Below are 19,983 nucleotides of genomic sequence, written 5' to 3'. Positions count from 1 at the left end.
TATTCCAACTGATCACAGCAAATATAGCTGCAAGATTTAGATTATTTAGATGAAAAAACACCTGCCAGCCACCGCGCTGAAGAGGAGGAGACGCGCCCACAGGCTGCTGTTGAATTAAGTTTTCAGGTAGAAAAATAGAGCGGAAGCAAACCTGAGTATGATTGTGCTTTATTCATGTATTTATTACAAAGTATTAATCAAACCCATCAAAGTCATCATCCTCTGTTATCCTCAGCATTCCTCTGAATAAAACAGCTGCGCTAAATCAGACATGCCAGTTTCCCCTTCTTCGCCGTCAGAGTCACTTTCCGTGCAGCGCAGCTCCTCAGAAATAATGCCGGCTTTTGCGAAAGCTTGAAGAACAGAGCCAGCAGACACAGTCCATCTACAATCCATCCGCAAACGGTGGCGTAACTTGCACGGCGCTGCCTTCCACTTATCCTGAAACTGTGGTCTCAGTCTGTCATCCATCGCTCCCACGCCGCTCGCAGCCTTACTTTGAACGGCCGCTCCACACCGATGTCGAGCGGTGGAAGCTCCTTTGTCAGACCCCCCGGGATAACGGCGAGCACAGCGTTCATTTGATTCATCTTTTTTTCAAATCGGCTGTGAGATGGGCACGCAGCGATGGTGATGCGTGGAAAAAAGCACCTGGTCTCCTTACATACACCTGCCTTTCATCATCTCCTCATTCATCCAGCCTTTTTCATTTGCGTTAATATCATATGTCATCAGAGCGCTGTGTCTGTCTCGCTGTCAGCTCCCAGATCAGCTTCTCTGATTGGTTGATGCGGCGCGTCCAGCAGCAAAACTTCAATTTTTCCATCTGAGCAGCAGCAGCGCGTTGGCGGTGCGTCAGATGCTTAAACGCCCCCGACGTGCTGCACCAAAACGCGCTGCAGGACCTTTTGCTGCACCTATATGCGCGTCAACCATTGACTTTGCATGTAAACTCGCTGCTTCTGCTGCACCTGCTGGGTACGGTTCACACCGATGTCGAGCGGTTGAACAGCGAGCACAGGGTTAATTTGTTTCCCCATGTTTTTCACATCAGCTGTGAGATGGGCACGCATGGAGTTACATATTAACAGCGATGGTGATGAGTGGAAAAAAAACACCTGGTCTCCTTACATTCAGCCACTCTTTCATCATCTCCTCAATGAGGTGGTCTCAAAAGTCGCAGTTACAACACACATAGGGCGCACCGCACCATAGGGCGCACCGCACATTTTGAGGAAAAAAAAAGACGTTTAAGTGCGCCTTATAGTCGTGAAAATACGGTACTGCTTGTTGTATTACTGTAGCTAATCTGATCCCATTACAGTGATTGGGTTCATAATCATACCTAACTGTCAAATTACTCAAAAATCCTTTTTTCAAGTCATTATTAAAATTAGCTGTGTTTTCCAGCTCATGCAAATATGTTAGATCTGTTTAAAAACTGCCCCGGGCTCAACCTTCATTTCCACCTTATTACAAATGAAAGCCTGTTTGAACTAGAGACCCTGAAACAAAATTTTATTGCTCTGAATTTGTTTCTGTATTTTATTTAGAAGCAATCCTTCTTGCTAATGTTGATACACCAAAATATAAGGTTATTAGTTCTAATTCCAAGTCAAATTTATGTTTCCATTTCAATCTATTATCTGCTACACCCAGAGCTTTACAAGGTTTTTCTTTAAAATACGCACCAAGAAAACATATTTTGAGTCAGCTTGATTGACCCTGGGAAAGGCTGACTGGTCCCAAAATAAAAAAAATCCAATAATATTTTTCAATCAGTGAGGGCTCTACCAGGTTATACTGACAATGACACTCTTTTGTGAGGATGCTGCTACTGAGTTAAGAAGACTCAATGTTAGATATGTTCATTATACAGTATGTCAAGTGTTTAGAACAGAAGCACCAAGATGTATGAGCACATTTAAAAGGAAGCCATGTGTCAGTTTGTTCTAAAACAATTATAAATGGTTTTTTTTAGGTCCAACTGCTGTGTTTTCATTAACAATGAGATGTGTATGTGGACAGTTAAGGCTGCATGCTACTATTTTATATCTTTTTTTGTCAATTATGCTAGAAAAAAAAATCCTTATGTAAATAGTGCTGCAGATTACCTCTCAGATATTAACAATACTACAGCCTAGTTTGCTTAATTATATCATAGTTTCAGCTGAAGCATTATTTAGTCTCATCTAACACTATGAAGAAACCAAGTCTAAGATGATTGAGAGTCACTCAACTCTTGATAGCACATGCTTGAAAATAAGAATGAAACTAAGGTATAATTCAGCAAATAATTATCTGTTAAAAGAGCTATTAAAGTTGAACTCTTTAACATTAACAATGACATTTAGCAAACAAAGTTACAAACCATGGATTTGGTACAAACCAATTAATTTAAACTGGCAGCATATCAAAATAAACATAATAGAAGTGACAAAGATGTGGCAGTACTGGATGTTTTATAACTTAACCTTTATTTTCTTTCATTAAGACATGTGTTTCAGTGCATTTGCCCTGAATATAAGGCTAGAAAAAGTGTGACCACATGTTTTACACCCATTTCTCTGCTACAATAGGTCTATCTTTTTCCATGTCACATTTTGTAACACTTGGTGTCCTTTATCGATTGGCAGGACTGTTAAGTTTTTGAACTGTCTCATATATTAACTCTGATTGCATTTATCTGACCTTTTGTTATTAGGTCACAGAGATAAACACTTTAACAAAAATCTTAATATTTACTTTATTTAATATTTCAACAGAATGGAGATTAAAACTCATATTTTTAATTTCTATTTTATGCACTTTCTTTGGCCTTTCACTTTATTGTCTCCACATGTTTTTATGTGAATTCTGGCGCATGCCTGGTGTATGCTTTGCCCGCTTTAGACATTCAAAAACCAAAGGTTGGCGTGATATTTCCTGGTTAGCTGTAACGCAAATATGTATGGATTTATTTGTCTAACTTGGAATTGAAAAGGAGCTCCCGGGCCCGGTGTTTCTGTTGGACTTTGAGAGGGCTGTCCTTTCCCAGCTCCAAATGAAATTGTTGGGAGCTAATATGGAGGTTACAGAGAGCTGTGAGGTTAAAGCGGTCCACCTCTTCTCGCGTCAAAGGACAAGACTGCCAGGGATTGTGTCATGCCAGCTGGCATGAGTTGGTATGTAGGTCTTTAAAAACAGAAGGCTGGGGGTAAAGGTGGTTTGCCAATTATTTAGTGAAAATTAATGGTTAGTTGCGCTTACTGGCTTTTTATAGTGGTAATGTTCCCAGGGAATGTACCCCCTGCTGCTCAATGTACCTTGATCTCATGATAATAACGCTTAAATAGTCTACTTCATTACTTAATTTCTATTATGTGTATGCACTGAAGTCAGTCACATTGTCAATAATGAACGAAAAGATACTAAAAAGCAACCTGCTTCGCTGACCGAGGTAAAAATAAAATGCCGTCTCTAATCTTTTTTGAAAGTTGTCTACTTCCCGAAACATTCCTAAGCCATTTTGATTTTTCTGGCAATTAGATCCATGTGTAATTGATATTAACGACAGGTTACATTCCTGAGGCGCCTGTGTCATACCTAGTGTCTCTACAATCAGATTAAAGTATGATCCTCTGACAGACGGCTGCAGAGCCAGGATATATCCATGTCATGGGAGCTTAAGGGCCATAATCACTTCCACACCATGTTATGTGGCTTGTCTACAAAGGATTGTTACCCCCCCCCCCCCCCCCCCCCCCCCCCCCCCATACTGATACAGCTTTACCTCAGGTTATTAACTGGACACATTGCCAAAACACATGCTGAGTTATTTCTGTTTTTAGGTAGTTGCTTTGTTATTGGAATTTTGTTGCTGTAAGACACAGATTCTAGTATTTCTGTAAAAAAAAACAACAAATTCCTTGCAACTATATTCAGCCTTAACGGTTCAATAACATTTACAACTAGAGGTTTGAATGCTATTTGCTAAGAGCTCAGTTAGGATGTAACGCATCCGTCAACATTGATTTTCAGATCATCACGTTATGGATTCACAACTAAAATTAAGTCTGTATTGACAATGTTGCTCTTCTGGCCAAATGTTATTTAGGGTTTTTGTATCAATTGGTTCTCATGATGTTTGCTAAATAATGTTTCCTTACTAAGGCTGAATGTTTTTGTCTAAAATCTAATATGTAATTCAATTTTCCAACCAAAACTGTGATTACTGTTTTAATTAGATTTCCCTTTGCACTAACCAAAAGAATGTAGTTTTTCTATACCAGAGAAATAATTGTTTTTATGACCTGCTTGTCCAGAGTACAATGTCACAGGACTTTACTGTTACTGCTGTGTGGCAAACTGCTTACCTCTACCTGCATGCATGTATAGCTTTCCAGGTGCAACTCTCTCTTCCGTGTAGCAACACTTTCTAAGCATATTGCTGCCACCTAAATGGCTGGAGTGATAAAAGTAGTCACTTCTGCTAAAAAATGTGACCAAAATTAAATGCCTCTATGATGAAAATAACCCCTAGGATTTTAACATTTAATTTTTCTTTAGGATCAATAAAGTATTTTTGAATTGAAAGGAGAAAAAAAATTGTGATTTGTAAAATTGTGGATTTATTGCAAATGAAATGAACTATCCAGCCTTATTTGTAATGGCTCATCTTAGATTACACTCATATGGAGTTTATTTGCAAAAAAGAGGAGTTCTTAAGGGGACAAGCTCTATGCACAATTCCACTACTTTCTGAATGAACACAGCTCCTTTATTTTCTGTCTTTTATTACTGGATAAACTGATTAATCCAAGTGTGTCTGGCCATTGTTGTCGTTCTAACTGAGGTCACTGCCTTAAATTCAGGAAGTAGTGAAGCTGTGCATAGAGCCTATTGGTTTGATTGGGGTTTATATAGTTGTATCAGAGTAAAAGGGACTGAATTGAAAAAAATAGACCGTGTTTTTACATTTTTCTATATTAAATCTCCCCAAACAGACAAAAATAATCAAGGTGGAACTTGACACATCTTTTTAGAAATTTGCTATGCTTTGCATATCAGATGATTCTACTCTAGCATGAAGTTGCATGATGATTTTAGGCAGCTTATGACGTTAGGGAACTGTTGAATTGAGCCAACACTGAAATAAATTAGAGCTTTAAAGTTTTGCTCACAAACGTAACATTGCTCGTCAGGTTATTTGTTAAGATCCGAATATTTCTCAGAAAACCCCCCCTCAGACGATCAGAGGTGTTAGTTTCTACATAATTGATTTGGCATGTGATTTGCTGTTTTCTCTATTTTATTTTTTTCGGTGCCATTCCAGCTTACAGCATTTCACTGGTGCGTAAAATTCGTACATAAAAGGGAAAATTTTTAAGCTGAAAATGCTCTTCCTAGTTTTATTGGCTGTTTTTTGATGTGTCTGACTGGTGTTTAAAAGGCAGGCATATTAAAGTCCAACTGTTTGAGCTTTACAGGCCTCAAATATTCAGTTTCTCATTATATCCGTTCATTTCTCATAGGAGAGCTCTGCTTTCATTTTTTCCAACAGTTTTTTTCTGACCCACTTGGACATTGTTTCATAGGGGCTCACAGCACACATGGGATTTTTATTAAGGGGGGGAAAATTGCATCTGAAAATAACCAGAGAAAATGTCCAAAAAAAAAAACCCATGCAAGCTAAACTTTAAATAGTGAACTAAATCATCAGTATCAGTACATGGCCTACTGCTGAGTCAGTAGGCCGTGACTGTGGGGCCCTTTTGTCTTGCATTAATTCGTTTTTGAGGTGTAGAACAAGCTCTTTTTGTATGTAGTGGTTTGAGATACATGTGTGACAATGGCCTACAAGCCTAAAAATAGCTTAAATATGTGTAATAGTTGTAAAAAAAAATCTCTGTGCTTTAAAAGCATCTTAGCTTCAACACAGAATGAGATGGAGCAGCTTTCCAGACTTTTCCTTAGTGGCAAAGATGTTGGACCCAGCTTCTCAAAGCCTCTCAGATCTCTTTGCCCAAAAAAAAAAACCCACCATGTACTTTTAGTTTAAAAAAAGCCAACGATATACGCCTCTAGCAACCAATAGATAAACATCAACTGATGAATTTTAGCGTATTTGAATGAATTGTCACACCTTATTTACATCCTCATCTTTTGATTTGCTTATTGTGTTAACTCACCATACTGGTAATTTTACTGCCTTATGTATTTGATTTTAATGCACTAACCATTAGGGCTTTTTCTGTGATTCTGTGATTGCTTGCTTCAAAGCAGTTGTATTAGCCAAAACGACTAACATGAAATGAGGAAAAAAGTTTGAGACAACTAACCTTAAAGAGGAGCAGTGCCTCTGTCCTCACAGCATAGAAAAAGAATAGAGGAATCTTGAAAGGTAAATTGGTACCAAGATCATAATGCAAAGAGAAAGATTTCCTAGCACCTTGTGGATCAGATTAGTACGCATTTTTCTCTTGTTTTTATGCAACAGCTAGTAAAGTAAAAAAAAACAACAATACACACTGCAATCAAAAGCCAGAGAGGAGATACCTACGGTTGCCACTAACGATTATTTTGCAAATCGATTAATCTGTCGATTATTTTTTTCGATAAATCCATTAATAAACGGATAGCCAAAGGTTCTTTAAAGAAGTTTTTTTTTTACAAGAATAAACCAGATAAATATGCTCTGGATGAAGTTTTTTTTATCTTAAATGCAAAAAGTTGATATATATATTTTTCATAATGTTAATATAATTATTGCTCTAAGTGGGTCGATCTGTCAACTAAAGACATATTTTATGGTCTCTATACTCCAGATTATTCAATTACTAAATTAGAATACTATTATTTCAATAATCCATTAATCACAATTAATCCGATTAATTGTTTCAGCCCTAAAGACGCTATCAAACAAATATATTTCTGGATGATTATTTAGGCTATAGATACTTAAATCATCATGTGCAAAATAAAAATACTTTTTCACCTTTTTTTGGAACATCCCACTATTCATATAAAGGGATGGATATATGTACACCATTGTACTTAATTTTGTGTACAGTGTGTATTTATGTACATATACTTCTACAGGTTTTTCCCATTTTTCTAAGATGTTTTCTATTGAGATCATTTCACAGTATGTAAGCAATACTGAGGTTTCTCTGTACTATATGGTTTTGAATACAGGTCCTGATCTAAAGGTGAAATATACCAACTGGAGGATGGATTCAACATCATCATAGATCTTCAAACTTTCAGTCAGCTCTGCTGTTTTTACTGTACTATGGAAAACTGCTTGATTCATCATGTCTGAGCTAAGAAGACGTCTTCTTCCTCTAATTCATACACTATATGATTAAATTGTTTTATATTATTCGGTAGACTCTTTAGAAAACACAACACAGCAAAGATTGTTGTGGGGGTATCGATGTCTTATAATTGTCTTGGTTGATGGTTTCAATAAATAATAAGGAACAACAAATTGTTGATATTTCTAAGGTTAGGAGGAATTGTCCCTTGGAAGTTGTTTGGATTATTCACCCCATTTATCCCATGCCGTATTATTGCCAAAAGTTGCACACCAAGTCTTATCCATTACACCAATCTGCAGGTCTGCCTGTTCAACAGTGTTGAATTGTTATACTCATTCTAAAGGAAGGTGGCCCTTAAAACCCCACCTGAAGTCCATATGTGTTTGGTCAATTTGATAATGAGAGTGCTGGCTTGTGCAGCGCAGGTCTTCGTTAAGCTTCGGGATCCAGTTGCATGGGGAAAGCAGGCATTCATGATATAATGGCTCTAGTTACCCGTTTACTTTGGGAGCATCATAGAGGATTAAATTCCTGTTTGCTGTCTCATTTCACCAGGGAAGGCCTGTGTTGACAGATTTTCCTTCACTATTGCTTCTGCCTTTTGGAGGACAAGGTATTTGAAAAAAACTGAGAACTGCCATGCAGTTAATTTTTTGAGTCCTATCTGAGCAGTCTAGCACTGACCAGTTGGGGGTAGGACAGCTGCCTTTATGTCCGTCTTCCAGCGTTGCCTGTTTGTGACACAGAATCAGTATGAGCTGCCTTCTTTGTTGATAGAGCTTTTCTTTGAGTGTCAAACCCACTCCGTCCGGATGGTCCCAGACGGGCTGCCATTGGCTCTAAGCCAGCCTGAACAATCACACAACCTTTGTGCGGGCGGCATAAAAGCCCATTTGTCAGTAGTCTGAGTTAGTAAAGGAGGGAATTGTTGTGCAGCTATACCTGCTGTGCTCTTGTCTGTGTTGGTGTCTAGCTGATTTGTTTGTATGTTTCTTTAGATATTATGGAGGTTAAGGTCGCAATCTATCATCCAGGCAAACAACAGAGTGAACCCAGACAACAAAATTCAAAGCTAATTGTCATGATCTGCTACAACTAGTTACCAAAAGATAGAGATTTATCAAATGAAGAATTTTGGCACATTTCTACTTTAGATTTTTGTAAAGACTTTAAGTTTGAGGCTCAGAAGCTAAAAGCCTAACATACTGATAGTATTCCACTTTCCAAGTTGGTATTGACTTATAGTGTTAGTGGGATTGTTTGCATCTGTTAAAACATTTGCGAATACTTGATCAAAGTTTAAAGCGTGAGATAAAAAGGGCCCAAACCCTCATAAGAGATCTGCTTTCTGGTGTAAATACCGGATTGAATTTTTTTATATGCTTGCAAAAATCTTCATACGTAGATTTTGCAAGTATTTTGCATGTTCTGACTTTTCGTATGTTACTGATGATGAGTGTCAGAAAGACGTATTCTTCTTCTCTTAGCTTTAACAGAATCGGTGAAAGTGTAGGTCTATTGCATCCTCTGTTAAAGCAGATAAACAAAGAAAAGGGTTTCCAATTTGTTAACCACAAGTCCCGGCCAGTCAAAAACAGCTAAATTTGATCACCAACTGTCTTCTTTACGAATATCTAGCCAAATTTAACATGTTTAAAATGATTACTAATCAAATCATCCCAACTGAAAGAATAGAGATTTAGTGAAGTTTTAATAACTTTCTTATTACTATTTCAAGTCGTTTAAAAGCATAAAAAAATGAATGAGAAGTTTATCCCTTAGTTGATTTTTAGACTTCTGGCAATAGTGCACAGCAGAAAACTCCTATATAGGCAAGTACTCTCCTCTTGATGACTGAATTGAATGGGGGGGGGGGCTATTGTAGCTGTCTTTTTTAAAACTGTCATTCAACTATTGTAAGTAGCTGACATGATGGTGATACGGTCTTGGCAAATCTCCACTGACACAGGGGGTGGAGATGACCTCCAAGTTGCTCCCATTTGTGTTGTGTTTTGAAGAAGTACTTTCCCGCTTTGGTTTGTTGTTATCCAAATACTAATGTTGAAAAACTATCTAACCTCTTCCTAACAAATAAGCCACTTTAAGCATCAAATTAAACCATATGTCCTGTCTCTGTATTTATTTCAACCCAAATTTTTTTCTGGTCCCCAAACTTAAACTAGATTTGTGCTGCAACTAACAATTATTTAATCTGTTGATAATTGTTTTTGTTTAATCAATTAATAATCAGATAGCCAAAGGTTCCTGAAATAAGTTTTTTTTTACAAAATTAAACCGGGTGAAACTAAAAGTGTACCACTTTTTCGGATAGAGCATACTGACAGATAAATAATTTTTTTTTTAATCTTAAATGCAAAATGTTTATACATTTTTTTTTTTTTTACAATTTTGGTGTAATAGCTGCTCTAACTGGGTTGCTCTGTCAGCTAAAGGCATGTTGTCTCTGTACTCAAGTTAATGATTAATCGATTACTAAATTAGTTGATGATTATTTCAATAATTGATTAATCACGATTAATCAGATTAATTGTTTCAGCCCTAAACTAAATTATTATGTGTTGTTACAGTATCATATTTTGACTCATTTGTTAGAATTAAAGATATAAAATGATCATATTGTTACTGACTGAATTGTTTTAATGTTTTTCCTGGTACTTATATATTTATATATGTCTTCAGATAAGGCCGTGAGTTTCTGAGGTCTCCCTTTTATCCTCCTATAAGAACTTCAGCACTTGGACTAAAGTATAAGTAGACCTGAAAAAAGCATTTAAGCAGCTTTATTTTAGTATTCCTTATGTTCCTATTCATTATGTACATCAGGTGTTTTTGTAAAAATGTGAGCCTGGTTCTGCCAGAGGTTTCTTCCGAAAGGGGAGTTTTTCCTCTCCACTGTCTCTTCATGCTTGCACATCATTAACAGGCACATTTAAATCTTTATCCAAGCTGGACATCTATCTACCGGGTCCCGAGTGAAGCATTAGTATCAACTCACACAGTCTACTGGATCTCACCAATACAGTTTAAGCGTACCGTCTCACCAACCAGCAGTTTATGGACTGAACGTACTTCATCTATTCCCACTCCACCACCAGTTTCAGGTCTGGAGGGAAACATCCCTCTTCCCATACACCTGCTTAAGCATATTAAAGTAAAATTCAGCGCTAATGTTTCCTGCCGAGACCTGAGCGCCAAATTCTTCAAATAATTTTCTCAATAATATTCCTTTTCTTTTTCTTTCCGTGTGAGTTTTTCAGTTTGAAATTTTGTTCAAATTTTAGGCTGTCTCTTGCATCTTAGAGATCTGTGTTTTTTTTCGGCTCTGATATCTAAAACATTGCTCTCATAAAAGTAGTGGTATGCATTCTATGCATACCACTATTTTTAATCTGAGATCTCCACAAATCTACTACAGACATGTCATAGAAAATAAACTTCCCTCTTTAATAAGTTGCTATATCTGAAGACTTTCACTGACTTTATTTTTAAATACCTCAAGAATGATAAAATAACCAACTTAAAATGTTCTTCCCTCAGTAAGGGTATCCATACTGAAAAGTGTTCTTGTCAGCATGACCTGGTAGTGTTTAACAGAGCAGCAAAAGCAAAACAATTCTCTATTTTGGAGAGTTTTACATTAGAATAATGTCAGCCGTTGCATTAACAAACAGCTGATAAACTTTTAAGATTAGTCCAGCAGAAAATAGTCCAATTTTCTTCACCACTGCATGTTTTGTTGCATCTCTAGTTAGGTATCAGAAATGCAATTTCTTATGCACTTTCCTTTTTATCTTTTTACAGACGGGGCAAGAAGCACAGCATTATTCTTCGATCAAAGCTTTCTGTCAGAGTTCATGCCTGCATTGGTAAGTAATTTACCCTGACATAAATTGTACATATTACATATTTTATTTTCTGCAGATAAATTTGCCAGATATAAAAAATAATATTAACTTTAATTACCTCTATTGAAGCAGATTGCTTCCTTTACATCCTTTTTGAACTTACACTATGGCAGATCCAGGTCAGGAGCTTTAATTTGAGTGACAATTAACAACACTTCAACAACACTAAAAAACAGAGAAATAGCGTGGGCCAGAGAGAGTCTCTGTGTTCTTTGAGTAATGTGAGGGAACCAGCACAAAGAACTGAGTGGAAACACATGCAAGCACGCACGCGCAATTGCATGTGCTCAGACACATGTGCCCCCAATCTGATTCAGATGTTGGCTTTCAGATTTCAATTTAACTACATGGACTTGCCTGTTCCGCCCCTTTCTGGAAATACACCGCTGATAAGTGGGTGCTATTTGTTTTGTTAGCTTGTTTAATATTATTTTGTTGTCTTTAATGACTAAAGTACCCTTTAAAAAGCGATTAACTAGCAGAGTTTATTACTGATACATAATGTCTGAAGCAGTAGCAGAGGAAAGAAGAGAATAAGTCTTTAAGACACTCACACACACCCCTCCTGCAGGCTTCAAGTGCAAAAATAACCCCAGATCTGCTAAAGTTATTAAGGTGCTGACTGTCAGGTTTTAAATTTAGCTAAAATCCACATAGACAGCTTTTATTTAAATTAGGTCAACATGATCCGAGTCAGAGTTTTGATTTGAGTGGAAGATGCAACACATGAAGTATCATTTGTTAATATAAGGCATCTGATCAAAGAATTAGTGGTATTCACACTAATTAAAGGAGAGATCAGGTTTGCTTCTGTTTGAGGATTCTTTTATCTTCAGGGTTTAAGTACAATCTGTGTAACTGATACTTTGACGCTTATTTACATTAAAAGCTTTTCCAAGATGTAATTGATAATCTTTTTTACAAGAGTCTGATTGATTTCATAACAGGTCACGAGTTAAAACTTGCTGCAGTCGTAAATATTTGTCTGAAACTGCCTCTAGTGTGGCGGCTTCTGTCCCCCTGCTGATCTGTGGCTGAGCTTAGTGGAGCCTGGGGAGTGATAGACAGAATCACCGCCCTTCTCTAAGTGGATGATGGCCCTCTTTCTCTCTAAGTTGACAGCCACCTGTTGCCCCTCTCTCTGGTACCCCTTAGTGACTCTCTTGTGTGGCTAGCTGATTTATTTCGTCTATCTGAGGCGGCCACTGTTACTGTTCCAGACATTTGAGCCTAATTTTATCAGACTAGAAACTTGACCTTTTGGCCCACTGAGCACATTATTCAGCAATTCTCCTGTTCCACAAAGGAGATAACGTATTAGTCTTTCCATTTAAAATAACGTGGTGTACTTTAAGTTGAAAATTGTACTTAGAAAAAGCACCCTATATGTGTAATTTTTCCCTTTTCTTCCTTTGTTTTCTGATATAAAACTGTGCAAAAGTAATTGTGAAGTTAAGGCTCGTAAATACGTCTTGAAACTGCAAACCTTTAATGTAATTTTAAATGTGATCTCACTGAGGTCTTTGCACTGCATGAGCACACCCACGTTGTTAAGATGTTTATCCCAGAAGCTCCATCATTGAACATGAGTAATGATTTGGTTTTAGCTGTGTTTACTCCAATTGGCCTTTGTATGGACTTCACGCTTTAATTAAGTGGTACATCTGTTAGTGTATATTTTTGGGGTTTTCGGGGTTTCTCTAGATTTACACAAACAGGCTCTGCTTTCTGTTTGTCTGGTTGTATGTATGCACATGCACTATAGCATGCACCAACCACAGCAGGGCCTAATCCGTGTTTCCTTAATCATAGTCATTAGCACTCTCATGCATATGTCTCTGCAGGGATTACAGAGAGGTAGAAGGATAGAAAGAAATCTCTCACCCAAGCAGCTAATGGTTTATTTAAAACTGTAGTTTACCTTTCTGCCATAGTTATTTGTATAAAAAAAAGAAGGGATGCCCCTTTTTTATACCTAAAAGGCTTTTGATATACATGTTCTTTAATGTGCTTTGCTGCTGATAGTCACAATCTATGCCTTCAGCAATACCCAACTGCTTTAAGATGAAATAGCTCTACAGGTGCTGGTCATAAAATTAGAATATCATGAAAAAGTAGACTGATTTCAGTAATTCCATTTAAAAAGTGAAACTTGTATATTATATTCATACATTACATACAAACTCATATATTTCAGATGTTTATTTTGTTTAATTTTGATGATTACAAATGACAACAAATGAAAATCTCAAATTCATCATATCAGAAAATTAGAATATTACTGAAGACCAATAAAAACAAAGGATTTATAGAAATGTTGGCCAACTGAAAAGTATGAACATGAAAAGTATGAGCATGTACAGCACTCAGTATTTAGTTGGGCCTCCTTTGGCCTGTATTACTGCAGCAATGCGGCGTGGCATGGAGTCGATCAGTCTGTGGCACTGCTCAGGTGTTATGATAGCCCAGGTTGCTCTAATAGTGGCTTTTAGCTCTTCTGAATTGTTGGGTCTGGTGTATTGCATCTTCTTCTTCACAATACCCCATAGATTTTCTATGGGGTTAAGGTCAGGAGAGTTTGCTGGCCAATTAAGAACAGGGATACCATGGTCCTTCAACCAGGTACTGGTAGCTTTGGCACTGTGTGCAGGTGCCAAGTCCTGTTGGAAAATGAAATCTGCATCTCCAAAAAGTTGGGCAGCTGCAGGAAGCATGAAGTGCTCTAAAACTTCCTGGTATGTGGCTGCGTTGACCCTGGACCTCAGAAAACACAATGGACCAACACCAGCAGATGACATGGCACCCCAAACCATCACTGACTGTGGAAACTTTACACTGGACTTCAAGCAACGTGGATGAAGTGCCTCTCTTCTTTTCCTCCAGACTCTGGGACCTTGATTTCCAAAGGAAATGCAAAATTTACTTTCATCAGAGAACATGACTTTGGACCACTCACCAGCAGTCCAGTCCTGTTTCTCTTTAGCCCAGGCAAGACGCTTCTGACGCTGTCTGTGGTTCAAGAGTGGCTTGACACAAGGAATGCGACAGCAGAAACCCATGTCTTTCATACGTCTGTGTGTGGTGGTTCTTGAAGCACTCACTCCAGCTGCAGTCCACTCTTTGTGAATCTCCCCCACATTTTTGAAGGGGTTTTGTTTCACAATCCTCTCCAGGGTGCGGTTATCTCTCTTGCTTGTACACTTTTTTCGACCACATCTTTTCCTTCCCTTCGCCTCTCTATTAATGTGCTTGGACACTGAGCTCTGTGAACAGCCAGCCTCTTTAGCGATGACCTTTTGTGTCTTGCCCTCCTTGTGCAAGGTGTCGATGGTCGTCTTTTGGACAACTGTCAAGTCAGCAGTCTTCCCCATGATTGTGTAGCCTATAGAACTAGACTGAAAGACCATTTAAAGGCTTTTGCAGGTGGTTTGAGTTAATTAGCTGATTAGAGTGTGGCACCAGGGGCCATCAATTTTGAACCTTTTCACAATATTCTAATTTTCTGATATGATGAATTTGAGATTTTCATTTGTTGTCATTTGTAATCATCAAAATTAAACAAAATAAACATCTGAAATATATGAGTTTGTATGTAATGTATGAATATAATATACAAGTTTCACTTTTTAAATGGAATTACTGAAATCAATCTACTTTTTCCTGATATTCTAATTTTATGACCAGCACCTGTAGTGTTGTCTTGCATAACAAGGTGGAGGAGTCAAATGAGGAGAGCTATCATTCTCATGGTGAAAGAGTCTGAAAGAACTAATAAGTTATCTGTGCTCTGAATTTAATCTATGGTAATACTTGGATTGATCGGCTTTGTTTGCATACCAATTGAATTTATGTTACTCAAATGGCCTCCATAGTCCCTGATCTCAGTCAAATACAGTACCTTTGGGATGTGGCGGAACCAGGGTTTAAATCATGGATGTGCAGTAAACAAATCAGCAGCATCTCTCCAATGCTGTCATGTCAATATACTTCCAAAACAAACATATTGCATGAAGGATTACTTTGAGGCAGTTCTGAGAGCAAAAGGGTTTCAACCTGATAATAGAATGGTGTACATAATAAAGTGTTTGGTGAGTGTTGGATATCAGTACTTTACTTATTATCTTTTTTGACTGGAGAGAAATTCAAATGCAGCAGGTGTTTAGAAAGGAGCAGAAAATACACACAATGCTGACACAACCAAAGCGTTCTGATTATTTCTCTCATTACATCAAACTTAGAGTCAGAATGATGGAGCTGAAGCTGCACGATTGGGGACTGAGTTGGCTCTTCTTTACTACACCCTACGCTTGACCCGTATGGTTTGCACTTTTGGGTGGGGTGGACATACTTTGCGGCACACTGCTGTGTACTTGGACCTTCCTTGCATGTGTAATCACTGATGCATGCTGTGCAGACAGGTTGTAACTAGTTTAACTAACTTAGATTTTCTTCTGGCCAATAATTCAAGTGTGTTGGCAGAGGACAGAGAAGCAGGTTAGATATAGAATATGATCTTAGACTGAAGTTTTCCTCTACCCATCCATCATCTGACACACTTTATCCCAAGTGGGGTCACGAGGGGTGCTGGTGCCTATCTCCAGTTGTCTATGGGCAAGAGGCAGGGTACACCCTGGACAGGTCGCCAGTCCATCACAAGGCAACACAGGACAAACAACCATTCACACTCACACCTAAGGAGAATTTAGAGAAGCCAATTAACCTAATAGTCATGTTTTTGGACTGTGGGGGGAAGCCGGAGTACCCGGAGAGAACCCACACACGCTAAGGGAGAACATGCAAACTCCATGCAGAAAGACCCCAGGCCGGGAATTGATCCCAGAACCTTCTTGCTGCAAGGCAGCAGTGCTACCCACTACACCCCTGAACAGTTTTCCTCTATTGATCCAGATCCATTTCCACAGTACAGTTTAGATCATCCTTTTTGGTTGCAAAATACTGCTATGAACAGTATACATTATATTTATATACTTCAAACATAAAATATCGGTAAAGACATAAGACACAGCATTGGGCAAAATAGGCAGATGTTTTAATTATGGTGGTCTTTAAAGATGCCACAGAGATTTGAGGTGGTACTCATAGAAAAAAGTTTGAGATCCACTGGTGTAGAAAAACAAAAATCAGCCCAGCACATTTGAGGCACTAAATATTATTTTGAAAATGTGTTCTTAAGTCTTCAATGCCAGGCTGCACTTTAGTCTAGAGAGCTTTTCATAACAAAATTCCTTTTTGTTTACAAAATGACTAATATAAAATCTGTCTGTCTTCAGTACCACAAGACCCTGCAGTGATTCCTTTACTGTGTTTATTCACCAAAATCAGTGTTTTAAAAAGTGACTAAGTGCCAGAGTTCTTTAATAAAGAACAAGGAAAATTAAGTTTAGCTGATGTGGTTTCCTTATTAGATAAGCAAAACTGGTTATGGTTTGCTCTTTATTTATATTTACATGGCCAGCCCGGCAGCTGATAGTTTGGAGAAATGAACTCATCTTGTCCTGATCTGCGTGTTAGCCTTGGCCACAGCCTGTTTATATTGTCAGGCTGTAATTATTGTCAGTGGATTGGATGTGGTATGAGGAGCCTGATTAAAGCAGCCCCATGCTTATTTTTGTATTGTCCGTAAATACAATATGCTCTCATCTTGGCTTTAATGTTGTCTCTGAAACAGTATGAGAAGGGAAATAGAAACACAGTTACTGTTGAAGACTATTGTTTGGTTCCCATTATGTCTGGATTTGAACACCAAGTGATAAACTAATCATATTCTAATGATCACAATCATCCAGACCAATTCCCACTGCAGGGTTTTCATAAATTTTATTAAAAACTGTATCCCTGAAGCCTGAGGAACTTTTATTTTGCAATGAAATTTATGAACCCCATACAAGAAGCTGATAACGATTAGCCAGACATCACAATATACCCCGATGGTGCAACCTTTCTTTTTTGTGTTTATAAATTCTTTTTATCCTTGAAGGTAGTAGAACTAAATAGATTTGATTGTAAACCTGATGATATCTTCCAGAGAGATCTGGCCCATCTGTCATAAAGATCCTATCAGGGGGTGGCAGCATAGAGATGATAAACTCTTGTTGGACTGTTTGTCCTAACTTTTACGACCTCTTACACCACTTTAGACGTATAATTTCATGCTATAATCTTGTCAGATTGGTAGTGTTGAGCTACAGTTTAAAAAAATGCGAAGTTTGGGTTTGTTATAATTTAGATTTAGACTCAATTCAGAAAAAATAAGGTTGCTACTGTTAGCCTTCACCTACAGCTGACATTTCAATCTGAAAAACTCACACGGAGAGAAAAGACAATTAGAAGAACTTTATTGATACAATTAACTTACCGGTAGTCTTTGGTGCTCAGACGTCAGCAGGAAACATAGCGCTGAATTTTGATAGATATGTATAAACAGGAGCAGAGAATAGGGCTGTTTCTCCCCAGGCCTGAAACTGTTGGTGGAGTGAAGATAGATGAAGTTGGTCGTTCTGTAGACTGCTGGTTATTGGGACGGTATGCTGAGCTTTATGGTGAGATCCACTGGATTGCGTGAGCTGATACTAGAGCTTCACTCAGGGACCTGGAAGATGGAAGTCCAGCTTGGATAACACAGGTTGAGAAAACCTGTCCATGATGAGCAAGCATGAAGCAACAGTGGAGAGGAAAAACTCCCCATTGGGAAGAAACCTCTGGCAGAGCCAGGCTCAACATGGCGGTCTTCTGCCAGACTGGTTGAAATGAGAAGTGGAATGCAGTAAGAGTCCAGGACGAATGAAACTCTGATGAAGCCTTAGCTATGATGGTGGAGGAGGGGCTGGAGGTGGGTTGAAATGGGGTCATCTGAATGAAGTCAAACAGCGCAACCACCACCTGCGCACTAGGTAGCAGACGAGTTGCGGATCGGATTCCTTTTGAGATTAACTTATTCGGTTGAACTTCCTCCTAGGCTCCATATTCTACTGATTTTAACACATCAGCTTGTTGGATTTATGCTGTGCTACCTGCATTGTATGTTCTCACAAACACATCTCCTTTACAGAACCTGGTATATAAGCGAAAATCTGTATTTTATTAAAATATTAAAGAGGCAGTTATTAATTTCTTTAAGATTTAATTATAGATATTATTTGACATAACGACCAGATGGATCTCTGTCTCAACTGCTGGAAGCTAACAAATGAACCATATCAATCTTCAGAAATATATATATTTTTTTATTTAGAATAAAGTAGCAGTAAACAGCTCTGCATAGTTTATAAACATGGTCTTCAAATATTAGATGTTCTTCTGGACTTTGACACATGAACATATTGTGATCTGAGCGATTCTAACATAGCTGCTTGCATGTTTAGGGTCATTGACCTGCTGGAAGGTGAACTTCAGCCCCAGTCTCAAGTCTTTTGAAAGCTCTAACAGGTTTTCTTCCAGCATTGACCTGTATTAGCTGGACCCCATCAACTCTGACCAGCTTCCAAATTGGTGCTGGAGGAAGGGGTTCCCACAGGAGAATGCTGTCACTATCATGCTTCTTAATAAAAAAAAAAGTTTAGATTTAGATAAGAAAAATAAGTTTGTAATCTCATCTGACGAGAGGCCCTTCTTCTGCACAATTGTTCTCCCCTCCACATGGCTTGTTGCAAATTAGTAACGAGTCAAGGTCAGAAGTCATGAGTCAGCCATTGCCAAGTTATATGCTCCAGTCGTGTATTAAACAACACGCACTGGTGCAGTCTTGTTGCTCCAAGGTAAAGCACCTACTTAATATTGTATGTCTGTTCTTTTCAGAAATGTTGATGTATTTTAAGCCAAATACTAGAAACCAGTATTGCCTTCTTGCATCACAAGCCTGTGCTAAAGAGACCATTTAAGGAACATTAGATATTGCTCAGTGCCTCTGTTGGGCAATCCTCTTTATAGTTTTCTGTCAATAATGTTCTCCTGTCTGTCACTCTTCTATAGCCATGGTTACATTATTTTTAAGGTGCATTTGAAGTATGGCATTAGAAAAGAAGGATGAAAATTGTAATTCAAAATCCATCATTTAGCAAAAAGAGAAAAAAAAAGTGTATACACTGGCTTGAGTTTTTTTTTTTATTCTTCTTTTTTGTTTAGCTTTTCCAAGGTTCTGACATAGCAAACATACCTCATGTGATCTTTACCTTTTGATCAGCTTGGTGAATTGTCACTGAGATTTACCTCTAAAACATGTGTCTACTATAATCCCCCATAAGTCTTGAGCATGCTGTCAGTCTCATGTGCCATATTGCACTTTCTAAGTTCTGTCCCAGCTATTGCTAAATCAGACAGCACATAAATACTAAAGTTTTTTTCTGTTTACACATTTCTTGGGGCTGCATGGCGGCAAGGAGGTTCTCGGTTCCAATCCTTGTCCGAGGTCTTTCTGCATGGAGTTTGCATGTTCTCCTTGTGCATGTGTGGGTTCTCTCTGGGTACTCCAACTTCCTCCCACTGTCCAAAAACATGATTTTTCGATTAATCGGCTTCTCTAATTTGTCCTTAGGTGTGAGTGTATGTGTGAATGGTTGTGTATCTTTGCGTTTTTCGGTGTTGCCCTGCGACAGACTGTCCAGGCCCGAACGCCACCCTAACAAGACTAAGCGCAAGAAAATACATGGATGGATGTTTGTTATCTAGATTTTTTAAGGATATCTGGATAATATGATAGCCACCCTGATAGGTTATTTTGGTAATCAGTCATATGACGC

The 19,983-nt window shown here is 38.2% G+C and overlaps 1 protein-coding gene across 1 annotated transcript in view; it reads left to right on the top strand.

The window, feature by feature from the left end:
• Positions 1-19,983, top strand: part of fhod3b (formin homology 2 domain containing 3b) — a 134,663-nt gene that overhangs the window by 10,568 nt on the left and 104,112 nt on the right. The window contains 1 exon segment of the mRNA XM_038269560.1: positions 11,124-11,188. Within this exon segment, the coding sequence (XP_038125488.1) occupies positions 11,124-11,188 (65 nt within the window).

Source organism: Cyprinodon tularosa, unplaced genomic scaffold, assembly GCF_016077235.1.
Source record: "Cyprinodon tularosa strain WSP-4 unplaced genomic scaffold, ASM1607723v1 ctg73, whole genome shotgun sequence".
In the NCBI taxonomy this organism is placed as follows: Eukaryota; Metazoa; Chordata; class Actinopteri; order Cyprinodontiformes; family Cyprinodontidae; genus Cyprinodon; species Cyprinodon tularosa.
This window is presented reverse-complemented; position numbering and strand designations above follow the sequence as displayed.